Source organism: Mirounga angustirostris, unplaced genomic scaffold (assembly GCF_029215605.1).
Source record: "Mirounga angustirostris isolate CCGP_5_RB_7025 unplaced genomic scaffold, mMirAng1.0.hap1 SCAF_7, whole genome shotgun sequence".
In the NCBI taxonomy this organism is placed as follows: domain Eukaryota; kingdom Metazoa; phylum Chordata; class Mammalia; order Carnivora; family Phocidae; genus Mirounga; species Mirounga angustirostris.
In genome coordinates, this window is record NW_026991715.1 from 29061545 (window position 1) to 29077255 (window position 15711).

General features: G+C 41.6%; 1 protein-coding gene across 2 annotated transcripts in view; it reads right to left on the minus strand.

Annotated features, from left to right (window-relative positions):
* Positions 1-15051, minus strand: part of SAR1B (secretion associated Ras related GTPase 1B) — a 29216-nt gene extending 14165 nt beyond the window's left edge. The window contains exons 1-2 of one of the 2 annotated variants that reach the window (XM_045892732.3): positions 14896-15051; positions 1809-1886 (exon numbers count right to left, since the gene is read on the minus strand). In XM_045892732.3, coding sequence (XP_045748688.1) covers positions 1809-1866 — 58 coding nt within the window. In that variant the 5' untranslated portion in view covers positions 1867-1886; positions 14896-15051. The remainder of the gene's footprint in view (positions 1-1808; positions 1887-14895) is intronic. The other variant, XM_045892739.3, reaches the window with a different exon arrangement.
* Positions 15052-15711: the final 660 nt, after the last annotated feature.

Genomic DNA, 15711 nt, shown 5'->3' on the forward strand with positions numbered 1-15711 from the left:
GGCTCAGTTGGTTAAGCGACTGCCTTCGGCTCAGGTCATGATCCCGCAGTCCCAGGATCGAGTCCTACATCAGGCTCCCTGCTCAGCGGGGAGTCTGCTTCTCCCTGTGCCCCTACCCCCTCTTTTGTGCTCTCTCTCTCTCACTCTCAAATAAGTAAAATTAAAAAAACAAAAAATAACTCTTTGAAGTAAACATTATTATCCTCTTTTTTACAGAGGGGAACAAAGGCTCAGAGTTAACTTGCTCAACTGCTGAAGTCAGATATGAGATTTGAAACCATGCCTGATGCCTAAGCTTTGGTTCATTTCATTTCTCTACACTGCCTCCTACTGTTAGCCCTATTAACCTCTTGCTCCTGCTTATGAGGCAATTTATTTTGCTTTTTCTTTTTTTTTTTAAAGATTTTATTTATTTATTTGACAGAGAGAGAGAGACAGCGAGAGAGGGAACACAAGCAGGGAGAGGGTCAGAGGGAGAAGCAGGCTTCCTGCCGAGCAGGGAGCCCGATGCGGGGCTCGATCCCAGGACCCTGAGATCATGACCTGAGCCGAAGGCAGACGCTTAACGACTGAGCCACCCAGGCGCCCCTTATTTTGCTTTTTCAACACAGTTCACCATAGGTTAATTTTTCTATAAACTGAGATACAGATACCAACCTGTTACAACCCGGGTTATCCCAGTATAATGAAGTTTAAAATGTTTATTTCTGACCCAGTTGTTAAAAATTGTAATAAAATATTTCAGTCTGATAAAAATATTTAAGAATTCTTGAGGTACTATAGAGAGATCTGATATTTGACCTGTAGTAGAGTGACAGTATAAAATGTGAAGAATTTTATTTTAAAAAGGAAAAAGAAAACCTTAATTTTTAAAAATGTGCAAACACTGAGGTTCAAATAAGAAATAAAAATAGATTGACAAAATTTGATCTCACATTTTTATCCTTTTAATATATAGTAGTCAAACAAAATGTGTATTTTCCAAACAAAATTTATTTCCTTTGTTAAAATTATGTTTGTGGAAAAAGAGCCATTTATATAGGAGATAGTAATTCATAAGTACAGTTGTGGCCAGTTAGGAATTATGTTGACAACTCTGTAATTACATGAAATGCTTCTCTTTGTTCCAGTTCAAGATGATGATTACAAGGAGACTAAACTTAGGGCATGGTTTGAAAATAGGAGACCAGAAATATCTTCATTAATTACTATAATAAATTGTGTACGTTGTAACATAAAAAAGTTAATCAAAAGCTTGTTTCACTGAAAAATGTGAGAAGTTAAGAGTGTCAATAAGAGAATGAGATGCTAAAATTTTTCCTCTTTAAAATCTATAGAAGAGAGGAAAATCACTAGTCAGATTTGCTGCGTAAACAAGTCTCATTTAGCAGACTATACGCTGCCAGTTATGATATACAAGGCACTTTATGGAACGTGTATTTTATAGTAACAAAAATAATGCAGAAAATTCCTGTGAGGATTAAATGAGATAAAGTATCTAAAGCACTTAGGTAAACTGGCTAATCAAAGGTAGCTATTCCTGTAAATAATATTCCTATCAACAATCTTAAGGGGTAGGAATTATTTTTAATTTACAGATAAGGAAACTAAGGTTAAGGTGGAGAAAGTAATTTGCCCAAGACTACATAATTTATAAGAGATACAATGAGTAACTGAACATGTTTGTATGATTTCAAAGCCCACATTCGCAACTACTGGGTTATATATAAAGAGGCTCTAGACAAATAAGCACTTTTATTTAAGTAGGATTAAATGGGATAACAATAGAGAACAAAGAACCAACATACCTAAAAACTGTAGCACACTGCTGAAACCACTATAAATCCAGTCAAATATGAAGGACATATCCAAATCTTATATAGAGTCTGAAAAAGAAAGTGTTTTGAATTCAGTAGTCAACATTTAACAACAACATTAAAGAGGAACTCTGAGTAAATAATCCTACAACAACCTTACTATAAGGAGTTAGCCATTCTTACCCAGGGTGGTCTAATCTGATCTATACTGATGCATAAAAAACAAAATGCCATTAAAATACAAACTAGTGGGGTGCCTGGCTGGCTTAACTGGTAGAACATTCAACTCTTGATCTCAGGGTAGGGAGTTCAAGCCCCATGTTGGGTGTACAGCTTACTTTAAAAAAAAGGTGGGGGGGACGCCTGGGTGGCTCAGTCGGTTAAGCGTCTGCGTTTGGCTTGGGTCATGATCCCAGGGTCCTGGAATCGAGTTCCACATTGGGCTCCTTGCTCATCGGGGAGCCTACTTCTCCCTCTGCCTGCTTCTCCCCCTGCTTATATCCTCTCTCTCTCTGACAAATAAATAATTAAAATCTTAAAAAAAAAAAAAAGGGAGGGGTGCCTGGGTGGCTCAGTGGTTAAGCGTCTGCCTTCAGCTCAGGTCATGGTCCCAGGGTCCTGGGATCGAGCCCTGCATCAGGCCCCCTGCTCGGCAAGGAGTCTGCTTCTCCCTCTCCCACTCTTCCTGCTTGTGTTTCTGCTCTCGCTTTCTCTCTGTAAAATAAATAAATAAAATCTTTAAAAAAAAAAAAAGGGAAGAAAAAAAAGCGAAAGCCCTCTTTCCATTTTTAAAAAACCAAAAAAATTGGGGTGCCTGGGTGGCTCAGTCGGTTAAGCGACTGCCTTCGGCTCAGGTCATGATCCTGGAGTCCCGGGATCGAGTCCCGCATCGGGCTCCCTGCTCGGCGGGGAGTCTGCTTCTCCCTCTGACCCTCCTCCCTCTCATGCTATCTGTCTCTCATTCTCTCTGTCTCAAATAAATGAATAAAATCTTTAAAAAAATAAAAAATAAAAAACCAAAAAAATTTTAATTAAAAAACAAACTAGAGACCATTATTTGCCAATCAGAGTGGCAAACACGAAAATGAATTATAACAGCCAGAACTGGAAAAGATGTCGTAAGAGAGGCAGTTAATAGCAGTATAAATTGATGCAAATCTTTTTAATAACTAATTCGCCAGTAATATATGTTATACTGTTTGACCCAAGAATTCTACTTACTTACTTACTTATTTATTTTTTTAAAGATTTTATTTATTTGGGCGCCTGGGTGGCTCAGTTGGTTAGGCGACTGCCTTCGGCTCAGGTCATGATCCTGGAGTCCTGGGATCGAGTCCCACGTCGGGCTCCCTGCTCAGCGGGGAGTCTGCTTCTCCCTCTGGCCCTTCCCCCTCTCATGCTCTCTATCTCATTCTCTCTCAAATAAATAAATAAAATCTTAAAAAAAAAAAAAGATTTTATTTATTTGACAGAGAGAGACACAGTCACAGAGGGAACACAAGCAGGGGGAGAGAGAGAAGCAGGCTTCCCGCTGAGCAGGGAGCCCGATGTGGGGCTCGATCCCAGGACCCTGGAATCATGACCTGAGCCGAAGGCAGACGCCTAACGACTGAGCCACCCAGGCACCCTTACTTACTTATTTATTTAAGGTATGCTTTAACTCACAACCCTGAGATCAAGACCTGAGCTGAGATGAAGAGTTGGACGCTTAACCAAGTGACCACCCAAACCCCCCCCCAAGAGTTCTACTTTTAGAAATTGTCCTAAATATGGACAATCTTTATGTATACAGATGTGCATCAAAGCATTATGTAAGAAAAATTTTGGAAATAATCTATATTCAACAGTAAGTTAAATGAAGTATATATGGTCTATGAAATAGGTACCAAAACCTTAGAGTAGGGGAAGGAAGAGCAAGGAGAAAGAGATGAAAAAAGGAAATTTATGATAATAAGTTTCCGAGTCTGATTATAGCTATGTGGAGTAAAAACCCTCTTTCTGTTACTTTTGGTCTTTTGTAGTAAATGGTAACAGGTGGTCAATTTCTGGGTCTGTCATCTTTCGGCATTTTTCAAATTTTAATCATATTACTGAATGTTAAAAAACATTTTCTTAAATCACAGTAGAACATGCAGAGTATAGTTCTGTATAGCATTTACTTGACATGGGCTTGATAACTAATAAAGCTAATATGGAAAGAAGAGGAAAAAAATCCTGGAGAAATGAAAGATCACATATACAAAAATACACTTTCAGATCAACAAAGTTCATTTTCTAGAGCTAAACAAAACCCAGGCCCAAAACTTGGGCCAAGTCCAAACAATTTGAAAGGTTCTGCTATCTTTGACATTCTTTAGACAAAGTGTGACACACAACAGTGCTTTCTTTAACCACCTCTCAGTCAGTGGGCTGCCAACCTGATCCAGACAGGCCCACCAAACTCAGAATTGCTAGAGGATAAGGTGTTAAGAGATTACACTGCCTTGAAAATGAGAGACGAAAGAGACACCTACCTCCAGTTTAGAAGGCCTAGCAGTATTTACTAGGCGATTCCCTGAATCCAGGCAACAGCCTCTCCCCTCTTCCATCCACTTACTTGAACTCGCCAGAGCAAAATTTTGCTCTTGCAACCAGTCCATTCCTGACTGAGAATGACTCACAAATTATAAAGTTTCGTATGTCAGTAGCACAAGAATGAGAACTAGAAGAGCCACATATATATATACAAAAATTCAGGGACGCCTGGGTGGTTCAGTAGGTTAAGCGTCTGCCTTCAGCTCAGGTCATGATCCCAGGGTCCCGGGATCAAGTCCCACATTGGGCTCCTTGCTCAGTGGGGAGCCTGCTTCTCCCTCTACCTCTGCCCCTTCCCCTGCTTGTGCGTGCTCGCTCTCTCTCTCTCTCTCTGACATAACAAATAAATAAAATCTTTAAAAAAGACTCTCTCCCTCTGCTTCTCACCACTGCTCACTCTCTCTCTCTAAAATAAATCTTAAAAAAAAATCCAGTACCGGGGCGCCTGGGTGGCTCAGTTGGTTAAGCGACTGCCTTCAGCTCAGGTCATGATCCTGGAGTCCCAGGATCGAGTCCCACATCGGGCTCCCCGCTCAGTGGGGAGTCTGTTTCTCCCTCTGACCCTCTCCCCTCTCACTCTCTCAAATAAATAAATAAAATCTTAAAAAAAAAAAAAAATCCAGTACCTTAGAAGTTCTTATTTTACTCAAGTTGAAAATTATATCTCATTCTATTATTATTCTAGGTCATGTAGAAATTGAAACTTGTAGTCACAGAAAACATATACAAGTGGCTTATCTTTTCTGAAGATTTTTAGGTAAGATGTATGTTTTTCAAACAGAATCATAATTTTCACTCTAGGGAATCAAATAAAGCAGTGGTGTATTGAGACATTTTATTTAATTCAATAATGATTACCAAGTTCATATTATGTCCAAGGTCCTAAGCTAAGACACCATGGGGGATACAAATACTGATGATAAACATGGCTCTTTCTCTTGAAAAGGTTAAAGTCTAGAGAGGTAAGTTAGCTACACAAATGTAATTCAACTGAAAAATGTTAAAACTGAATAGGATATTATCTAGGATGGTAACAACTTACCCTATAGAATTTCAAAACTTATACAAACACAAAGAAAAAGACTGTCCATATTGTAAATGATAAGCTATTAGGGGATGAATGATCATAACAGTGTAAAATCAGAATAAAGAGAAGTAATGCAGTAGGAAGGAGTATGGAATGCTCACAAATGTACTTTATGCTTTGTATAGAAAAAGAGAAAACCAGTCCTCCTTGTCTCTACATCCAGAGTCCTATTTCCACAGTTCTACAGAGACAAGTTGTAGCTAAGGAAAGGTTTGTTTTGTTTGTTTGTTTGTTTAAGATTTATTTATTAGAGAGAGAGACAGCGAGAAAGGGAACACAAACGGGGGAGTATGAGAGGGAGAAGCAGGCTTCCGGCTGAGCAGGGAGCCTGATGCGATGTGGGGCTTGAATCATGACCTGAGCCAAAGGCTGACCCTTAACGACTAAGCCACTCAGGTGTCCCTAAGGAAAGGTTTCTTGGATGATGTTCAGTCTGAATCTTGAAGATTAAATAAGAGTTTGCTAAGTGGTTTTTATACTATGTGGAGAGGTGTGAAACTAAGTGGGGACAGCAAAAAGTCAGGTACTGTGAAATGATGGGACAGGTTAGGGGGCTGCAAACTTAGCATCAGTCAACAGGTGCTCACAAGTGAGGCATAAGTCAGAATGAGAAACAAATCTGATACTAAATTTAGGCATTTGGTCTTCATGCTTGCTACCCATAACATATTGACATAGGAAATAATACCGAATCAGTCTTTCAATTTAATAAAGCAAAGCTAACAAGAAATAGCAGCTACCCCCATGAGCATTATGATTTGTTGAAAGGTTAAGAACAAGAACTACGGGGTCACGTGGGTGGCTTAGTCATTAAGCGTCTGCCTTTGGCTCAGGTCATGATCCCAGGGTCCTGGGACTGAGCCCCACGTCTGGCTCCCTGCTCAGCGGGAAGCCTGCTTCTTCCTCTCCCACTCTTGCTTGTGTTCCCTCTCTTGCTATCTCTCTCTCTATCAAAAAATAAATAAAATCTTAAAAAAAAAAAAAAAAAGAACTACAGAGCCAGGATTTTACTACCAACCTTAGGCAAGTTACTTCAATTTCCTTACCTGTAAACTGGGAATAACAGTAGCTACCTGAGATGGTTGTGAAGATTAAATCCATTACTATACACAAAGCACTTAGCATCTGGCATGGAGGAAGCATTCAGCATTAGCTGCTCTTATTTCTTCTACCATGTGGCCCACAGGACTAGGCACTTTGTGAATGTCACCACTAAACACCCCAACAACCTTTCAAAGTAAATATATTATTATTATTTTTTTTTTTTTTTAAGTAGGCTCCATGCCCAATGTGGGGCTTGAACTGAGGACCCTGAGATCAAGAGTCGCGCATGCTCTCCTGACTGGGCCCCCAAGTAAATACATTACTGTTCCCATTTTACAGAAGAAGAAACTGAAGTTACAATAGCTAAAACTCAAGTATTAGGGATCGGCACATCCAAGTTTTAAACACGGGTCTTTCTGACTTCCAACTCCGTTCCCTTTCTTTTACACTGCAGTGGCTTTATAACAAAGTTTTAAAGGCTAAATTTGTTTAAATGGTTACGTACCATTTTTTGAATCACTCCAGCTTATGACTCTGACATGTAATTCCTCCTTCTCCCTCACATCACACATCCAGTTAGTTATTCCCCAGCTCTATCAATTTCTGCAGTCTCAAGCTTTCTTTGATTCCTACAGGAACCAGTTAGTGAAGAACCTTAAATCACATTCCCAAACTACCATCTTAACTTCAAATTTTGTTTGTACCACTCTGTACACACCCTCCAGAGTGGCTTCATCAAAATGTCATCTTAGACTTGATTTATTGCATGGTCAGGGTGACTATAACTCCCAGCTTGCTGGGGACAGTCTCAGCAAAGTTAGCTCAGTACAATTATTCACAGTGCTTCCTTTCACTCTCAAAAGCATCCTGATTAGGTGTGAAATTATACGGCCATCCTATACCTATGGATAGAGAACCACTGGAGGTCTGTGGGCTGAGAAATGATTCAAACTCCTCGTCCAATATTCCAGAACTTCCACTATCTATCTTTTGGTCACCTTTACAAGCTTCAGTCTTCCCTACTTGTAGCTTTCCCTGGGCCAAAGTAAACCACTTGCCATTCACTGCCGCTGACCTATACTTTACCACCTTAAAACCTCTGCCCAGTCTCCGTCCCAACGAACAAATGGATTTCTCCCACCAATTCTGCCTAAAGGCCTCCTGCCTTAAGCACCAGCCAAATGCTATGGAAGAAATGAGTTTTCACTTGAGATGATCTTTAAGGGACAGAAGAGTGGAAGAACCAACAGAACCCAGCAAGGATAGAACTAGAAGAGGGGCGCCTGGGTGGCTCAGTCGGTTAAGCATCTGCCTTCAGCTCAGGTCATGATCGCGGGGTCCTGGGATCGAGGCCCACATAGGGCTCCTTGCTCTGAGGGGAGTCTGTTTATCCCTCTCCCTCTGCCCTTCCACCCCCTTGTGCTCTCTCTCTTGTTCACTCTCTCAAATAAATAAAATCTTAAAGAAACAAAAACAAAAAACCAAGAAGAGACGGTGGCAAAAGTGGAAAGAAGTTAGCCCCATTAGTACCGCTGCAGAGATGTCACAGCTTGCTTTGTGACTAGGAGACAACTGCTGAGAGCATGAGTCACCCACAGCAGAGCGGAAGTCCAGGAGAGCCCAAGGCTAGTACTTAAAGCACAGCAGAGCTGGGTCTCCAAGAGTCATTAACTGTGTGACCTTAGAACAAGCTACAGTTTCTTTTGCAAACTCTCTCAGGGTGTTGTAAAGATCAAGTTGAGATAAAATGCACAAAATAAGTACTTAATACTTGGTTGCTATTATTATGGAGAAGGAGTAGGACAGAAGGTCAATAGCTGGAGGCAGTAAGGAAGGAGTCCTCTTTCAAAGAGTTTGAAATAGAATGACAGAAGTGGGATTTTCTTCTTAAGGAAGGGTAAGTATGTTGATAAGAAGGAGCTAGCAGAAAGGGAGAGGTTAAAGATGAGCGAGAAAGGTAAGGAAGGAATTGCAAAAGGGGCACAGTCTCAAGAGGAGCCAGGGCTGAGAGCACTTCTCTAAGAGTAGAAGGAAGGAGGGCCAGGGAACGTATGTACAGTGGAGGTAGCAGGAATCAGGCTCCAAAAGTGAAGAAGGGGTACCGAGAATTTTCTGAGGAGCAGAGTGAGGATTCGAATAGCTACTGTGGGGAAAAGATCAAGTTAAAAGACTGCTAAAAAGAGCCGAGTGCTTGGCTGGGGCAGAAAAACATTCACAGCATTGTCCATCTGCATGGATTTCCAACCTCCCCCTCTCCCTGCCACTCCCTCCAGCGAGGATCAGTTTTACAGAACATGGAGTGAACAGGGATTAGGAACTGAAAAAAGACAAGGGGAACTCTAGTGAGAGGTTGAAGTGATATGATCAAAAGTTCAGGCTGTGTGAATAAATGTATAAAGGCAGCTAGTACCTGGGGATAAACTGGGCAGCAAAGGCAGGCTTCTCACAGAAGAGAACTAAGAGAACAGGGGGAAAAGCTCTGGTCGAAAAGCAACTGTAGACATACATAATCATAGTAAAAGGGCAAGAAAAGTGAAAGGTGGAGCAGAATTGTGTCAGCAAACTGGAGGAGAATGTGAGGTTCAAAAATTCAAGAGGATCAGGTCTGGGTGGTGGCAAGTTCCAAGGCCCGGCTCTGGCACAGACAGATGAAAAAAGCTGGGGTGAAAGAAAGGGGAAGCCAGGCTACATGGTATACTGTCCACGCTGACAGCAGAATCACCAGGAAGAACGCGGGGCTGGAGAGAGCAAGACTGTGAATCAAGTGACAAAGTCCTCATTGAAGGGGTGCCTGGCTGGTTCAGTCAGTGGAGCATGTGACTCTTGATCTCGGGGTCATGAGTTCAAACCCCACGTTGAGGACAGAGTTTACTAAAAAAAGAAGTCCTCACTGAAGATGACTGTTAGTAGGTGAAAGCTATGAGACTGACAGAGAGTGGAATGGGGTAAGCCTTGAAGGAAAAACGATTTTTTGCATAAAGATGGTCCAAATTTGCTGTTGTAAAATTTGTCCCTAGAGAAATAATTAACATATATGGGAAACTCTGCTTTAGAAGATAATGAGATATTTATATTTCAATAAAGCTGTGGTTTCTAAGAACCTTAAAACAAGGTAGGAAGCATCAGTCATTTTAAAGTAGAAATAAAAATGCCCAACTAAGAATAAAAGTTACTTAGCCACAAACAGATACCTGAGAACAGGTTACACAACACCATGAACTCACTATTAGACATGTGAAGAGCAAAGGTCAAGAATAAGGAAACATATACACGTCAGCAGATTTATTTATTGCATGAACCACAAACAGGAAAAGTGCCTATGCAGATTAGAAAAGTGATCTACTCCAGTAACATGAAAATCAGTACAAAAGAGTAGAATGGAGCAGAACCGCTCAGATTACAAATAACTGCTTAAAGCCTTCTCCCATTAAACTTACATGAATGATTCCATCCATTTACATGAAATGTCCTGAACATTAAGTTCTCAGAGTAAGTTAGTGGTGTCAGATAGGGAGGTAAGGGGAAACTGGGAGTGACTGCTAATAGGTACTGGCTTTCTTTTTGGGTGATGAAAATGTTCTGGAATAGATTGTGGTGATGGCTGCATAACACTGTGACTATACTAAAAACACTGAATTGTATACTTTAAGAGTATAAATTTTATGGTATGTGAACTATATTTCAATAAAGCGATTATTAAAAAATAAAGAAATAAAAAGTTCCAATGGTCTAAAAAGGCAAATATAACACCAGAGTAGCATTATAGAAACAATACATTATTAACTTTGGGATGCAAAGGATGGTAGAGCCATGGTGAAAGTTGAGTACCTATCCTAGAATTTTATTTATTTATTTATTTAAAAAAGATTTTATTTATTTGTTTGTTTGACAGAGACACAGCAAGAGAGGGAACACAAGCAGTAGGAGTGGGAGAGGGAGAAGCAGGCTTCCTCGGGGCTCGATCCCAGGACCCTGGGATCATGACCTGAGCCGAAGGCAGACGCTCAACGACTGAGCCACCCAGGTGCCCCTATCCTAGAATTTTAAAAATCAGGATTTAATATGCATCTTTTAAATACTATTATTTCATTCTGGGAAAGCCAGTCTTTCTAAGCTCCAATTTCTTCTTACCTATAATAGGAATACTATTTGCCTCACAGAGTTTTAAGAATGATTAATTATGTGGGGCGCCTGGGTGGCTCAGTCAGTTGGGCATCTGCCTTTGGCTCAGGTCATGCTCCCAGACAGGGTCCTGGGATGGAGCCCTGCAGCAGGCTCCTTGCTCAGCGGGATCCTGCTTCTCCCTCTCCTTCTGCCCTTCCCCCTTTTCGTGTTCTCTCTTTCTCAAATAAAATCTTAAAAAAAAAAAGATTAATTATGATAATGTACCTGAAAATATTTTGTATACTACACAACGTAAAGTGGTCTTAACTCATTCCAACTAAATTAACTGAAATTCAAAACACAAACTTTATTTTTAATGATTTTATTTTATTTTTTAAGTAATCTCTACACACCCAGCATTGGGTTTGAACTCACAACCCTGAGATCAAGAGTTGTACACTCTACCAACTGAACCAGGTGCCTCCTCAAAAGCACAAACTCTAAATGCCAATTTTCAAGTTAACTTCAATATTAACAAGAATATTGAAAGGGGGGACGCCTGGGTGGCTCAGTCGGTTAAGCGGCTGCCTTCGGCTCAGGTCATGATCTCGGGGTCCTGGGATCGAGTCCCATATCAGGCTCCCTGCTCAGTGGGGAGGCCTGCTTCTCCCTCTCCCTCTGCCCTTCCCCCCACCACCCCAATTGTGCTCTCTAATAAATAAAATAAATCTTAAAAAAAAAAATATTGAAAGGGGCGCCTGGGTGGCTCAGTTGTTAAGCGTCTGCCTTCAGCTCAGGTCATGATCCCAGGGTCCTGGGATCAAGCCCCGCATCGGGCTCCCTGCTCCACGGGAGGCCTGCTTCTCCCTCTCCCACTCCCCCTGCTTGTGTTCCCTCTCTCACTGTGTCTCTCTCTGTGTCTCTCTCTGTCAAATAAATAAAATCTTAAAAAAAAAAATACTGAAAGATTTCAGTATTTTAATATGAAAAAATTTTTTTTTAGAGAGAGATGGGGAGAGAGAGAAAGAGGGAGGGGGAGAGGGAGAAAGAGAATCTTAAGCAGGCTCCATCCCCAGAGCTGAGCCCAACTCGGGGCTCTATTTCACAACCTGAGCTGAAATCAACAGTCAGACGCTTAACCGACTGAGCCATCCAGGCACCCCAATATGAAGAAGTTTTTAATGATATTTTTCATGAATGTCTTTATTTATTAATATTTTATTTATTTATCAGAGAGAAAGAGAGGGCACAAGCAGGGGGAGCAGCAGAGGAAGAGGGAAAAGGGAGCAGGGAGCCCGATGTGGGACTTGATCCTGGGACCCTGGGATCATGACCTGAGCTGAAGACACCCAACCGACTGAACCACCCAGGCGTCCCATGAATGTCTTTACTTTAAGTATTAACAACACTGTCACTGACCGTCACCAGAAAAGGTACTAGAATAGTTTCCTTCAACTCTAGGTAAAGATATTTACTAGAAAAGATTAATCATAATTTTCTACCCATCTTCATCAGGTTTATGATAAAAATGTGTATAAATTCCGTAAGATCAGTAAACTACCTGATTTAGAAATTATGCTCATTTAGAAATTATGCACACTTCTCTTTCAAATTCAAATAGTACTAGAAATATGAGACCAAACTCTGCTTGACCATGTTTTATAGAATTTCAGCAAGGCCCTGTGTATTACCAAGGATGGAAAGTAATAATGTTAAATGTTTCAAGACAGTGCTGACTTTATATTCTCCCCTAAAATTCTTAGATTTTCTTTCTATAGCCTTTAAAGTTTTCAAATAGTGATGCAAATACAAAACTCAAAAAAATATTTTATGATTAAATGCATAGCAATCATAGTAATGGGATTAGACCTTTGGGTTCATGTAATCAACCAAAAGTACAAACTCAAGTTTCCTTTAGGGAAAAATGACACTCGATTGAAAGGTTAAATCTGTGACAAATATAAATAGGATTTTTTTAAGAGTAAGAGAAGGGGGAAAGAATGCTATATTATGAATAAGGTTGTTGTGAGTCTGAGTACTGAACTTGCCTATACTGAATTAAATGAAAATCGAGGGGCGCCTGGGTGGCTCAGTCTTTAAGCGTCTGCCTTCGGCTCAGGTCATGATCCCAGGGTCCTGGGATTGAGTCCCACATCGCGGGCTCCCTGCTCAGCAGGAAGCCTGCTTCTTCCTCTCCCACTCCCCCTGCTTGTGTTCCTGCTCTCGCTGTCTCTGTCTCAAATAAATAAATAAAATCTAAAAAAAAAAAAAAAAAACCCAAAACTGAAAATTGATATAAGCAGTGACAAATTCAATCCTTAAAATACTTTTTTTTAAAAAGCTCTAGGCCCAACATGGGGCTTGAACTCATGACCCCAAGATCAAGAGTGGCATTCCCCCACTGAGCAAGCCAGAAGCCCCCTTAAAATATTTTTTTTTTAAAGATTTTATTTATTTGACAGAGAGAGACACAGTGAGAGAGGGAACACAAACAGGGGGAGAAGGAGAAGCAGACTCCCGGCTGAGCAGGGAGCCCGATGGGGGGCTCGATCCCAGGACCCTGAGATCATGACCTGAGCTGAAGGCAGACGCTTAATGACTGAGCCACCCAGGCGCCCCCCTCCCCCTTAAAATACTCTTAATTGAAATTGTTTTAAAAGCTACACACAACAAAGAGAAAGTTTTCTTTTTTTTCAAATTTTTATTTAAATTCTAGTTAACATACAGTGCATATTGGTTTCAGGAGAAAAATTCAGTGGTTCACCACTTACAAGAGGAATTTTTCAAATGCATGATTTTAAAGGTGTTTGCTTAGTAATGTTTTGCAGAGAAATCATTTAAATGAGTATCAACCAAGTATACTCAAAGAAGAGGGTGGAGAAATAGTCATTATACAGAATTCTGATTTATAAACTTTAAATGATGTGGCAGTGATTTTCATTTCTGATAGCCTAATCTTTTGTCTCAATTCCTGCTTGAAGTGCAAGGAAAGGATGGTTAAAATGTACTTTTTTCAACTGCTCATCTTTGTAATTATTAACAACGCTTCTCTAACATTTCTAAAATAAAGTCAAAACATTCCTTTTCTGCAAACTCAGAAAATGCCACTGAACTATAAGATTAGTTTTTAAAGTTCCAAATATTTTGGTAATGAATATAAATCCTCAAAACAGTATTAGATACACACATTGCTTTGCTATGTCAGCAACACTAATTACTGACAAATTTTAAGTCTCCCCTTATTCCCCATCTGTAAAATAGAGATGATACCATTACCTTCCTTAATGAATTGCTGTGCGAATGGCTAGCACCTCACACATAGGAGACAGTAAGTATTTCCTTTTCTTTCATACCTTTTTTTTTTTAAGATTTTATTTATTTATTTAAGAGAGAGAGCGCGCACGAACCAGGGGGAGAGGCAGAGGGAAAAGCGCTGAGCAGGACCCTGGGATCATGACCTGAGCCAAAGGCCGATGCTTAACCGACAGAGCCACCCAGGCGCCCCTTCTTTCATACCCTTAGCTGATATTTTAACACTGAACTTAGGATATTCTTCAGAGTAAGACACGTGGTAATACTGAGCTTGAGAGGTAAATATGCAAATAATACTAGGCTTAATTTTTCAAGTTAAAAGGATTCCCTCACCTCGTTTTGCCCAATGCACCAAATACCTTAACGTTCCTAATGAGTTTGGTTCTTTGGGCCAATGAGGTCAGAGTTTCAGCTGTTGTCAAAACAAATTTTTATTTGTTCAAAAATCTTGGAACAATTTATAAATCATTTCAGTTTATCCAACCAGTTTATCCTTTCTCCCACTCAGCTGGGACTTGGGCTATGGCCAAACATTAACTTCTACTAGTAAGGAAGCTCACTTTGCCGCCACACTAATTGGGAGAACTGAAAACACCGCGTCACAGGGTCTTGAGCTGTCAATGATCCCCGCCGCCTTCACCTGATCAGGTGAGGAAACTGAGGCTGAGGGGAAGGAAGAGCTTATCTGCGCCTTATAGTCAGCTCATTCTTTTCTGAAATGACACCGTTTGGCAGCAGCAGGTGTACTATCCAGAGGACTCTAACAGCGACCACCGCAGAGCAGAAAAGGAACCCGTTCCTCTTAGTGCCGCCTGACTCCAGAGAGGAAAACAGGGACCCCTTCCTCGCCTGGTCACAAGCAGGGGCCCCGGTGGGCTCAGGCCCGAAAAGTGCACCTTCCCTGGGATCCACAGCTGCCGCCTGCCGGTCCTACCGGGAGAAGAGACCGCCACTCACCTGCGAATGGAGAGAGCGCAATTCCTCACCTGGCGACCGCCCTACACCCGTCTACTTCGAACTGCAAAGCGCGATGGCTGCCGATGTCCCAGCTCCCGTCAGCTCCTTCCGGGCCGGGAGGCGGGGTGGGGGGGTGGAGGGGTGCTTCCCTCCTGGCGGTCCGCAGGGCCACAGTTCCACAAGCCCAAAGTTCCGCCTCCCCGCGGTTCCGCCGCCAAACTCCAGGCTGAGCGCGCTTGCGGGCTGCAGCCAGCCTTCCAGCAACCTGGTCTTCCCACGTCCGCGGGAAAGGGCTTCAGGGACCCGAGAGCTTAGGCAGAGAAGGAAACGCGAGTCTGTAGCTTGGGAAAATTATCTATGACATCCGTTTTTAAAAATGCACTTTATTATTTTTTTTTAAAGATTTTATTTGAGAGAGAGAGAGAGCACATGGGAGGGCCAGAGGGAGAAGCAGACTCCCCGCAGAGCAGGGAGCCCAATGCGGGACTTCATACCGGGACTCCAAAATCATGACCTGAGCCGAAGGCAGTCACTTAACCAACTGAGCCACCTAGGCGCCCTAAAAATGCATTTATTTTATTTTATTAAAGATTTTATTTATTTGACAGAGACACAGCGAGAGAGGGAACACAAGCAGGGGGAGTGGGAGAGGGAGAAGCAGGCTCCCAGCTGAGTAGGGAGCCCAAAGCGGGGCTCGATCCCAGGACCCTGGAATCATGACCTGAGCAGAAGGCAGACGCTTAACGACTGAGCCACCCAGGCGCCCCTAAAAATGCATTTAAAAAAATATATCTTCAAAGTATACCTGTTTCTTGA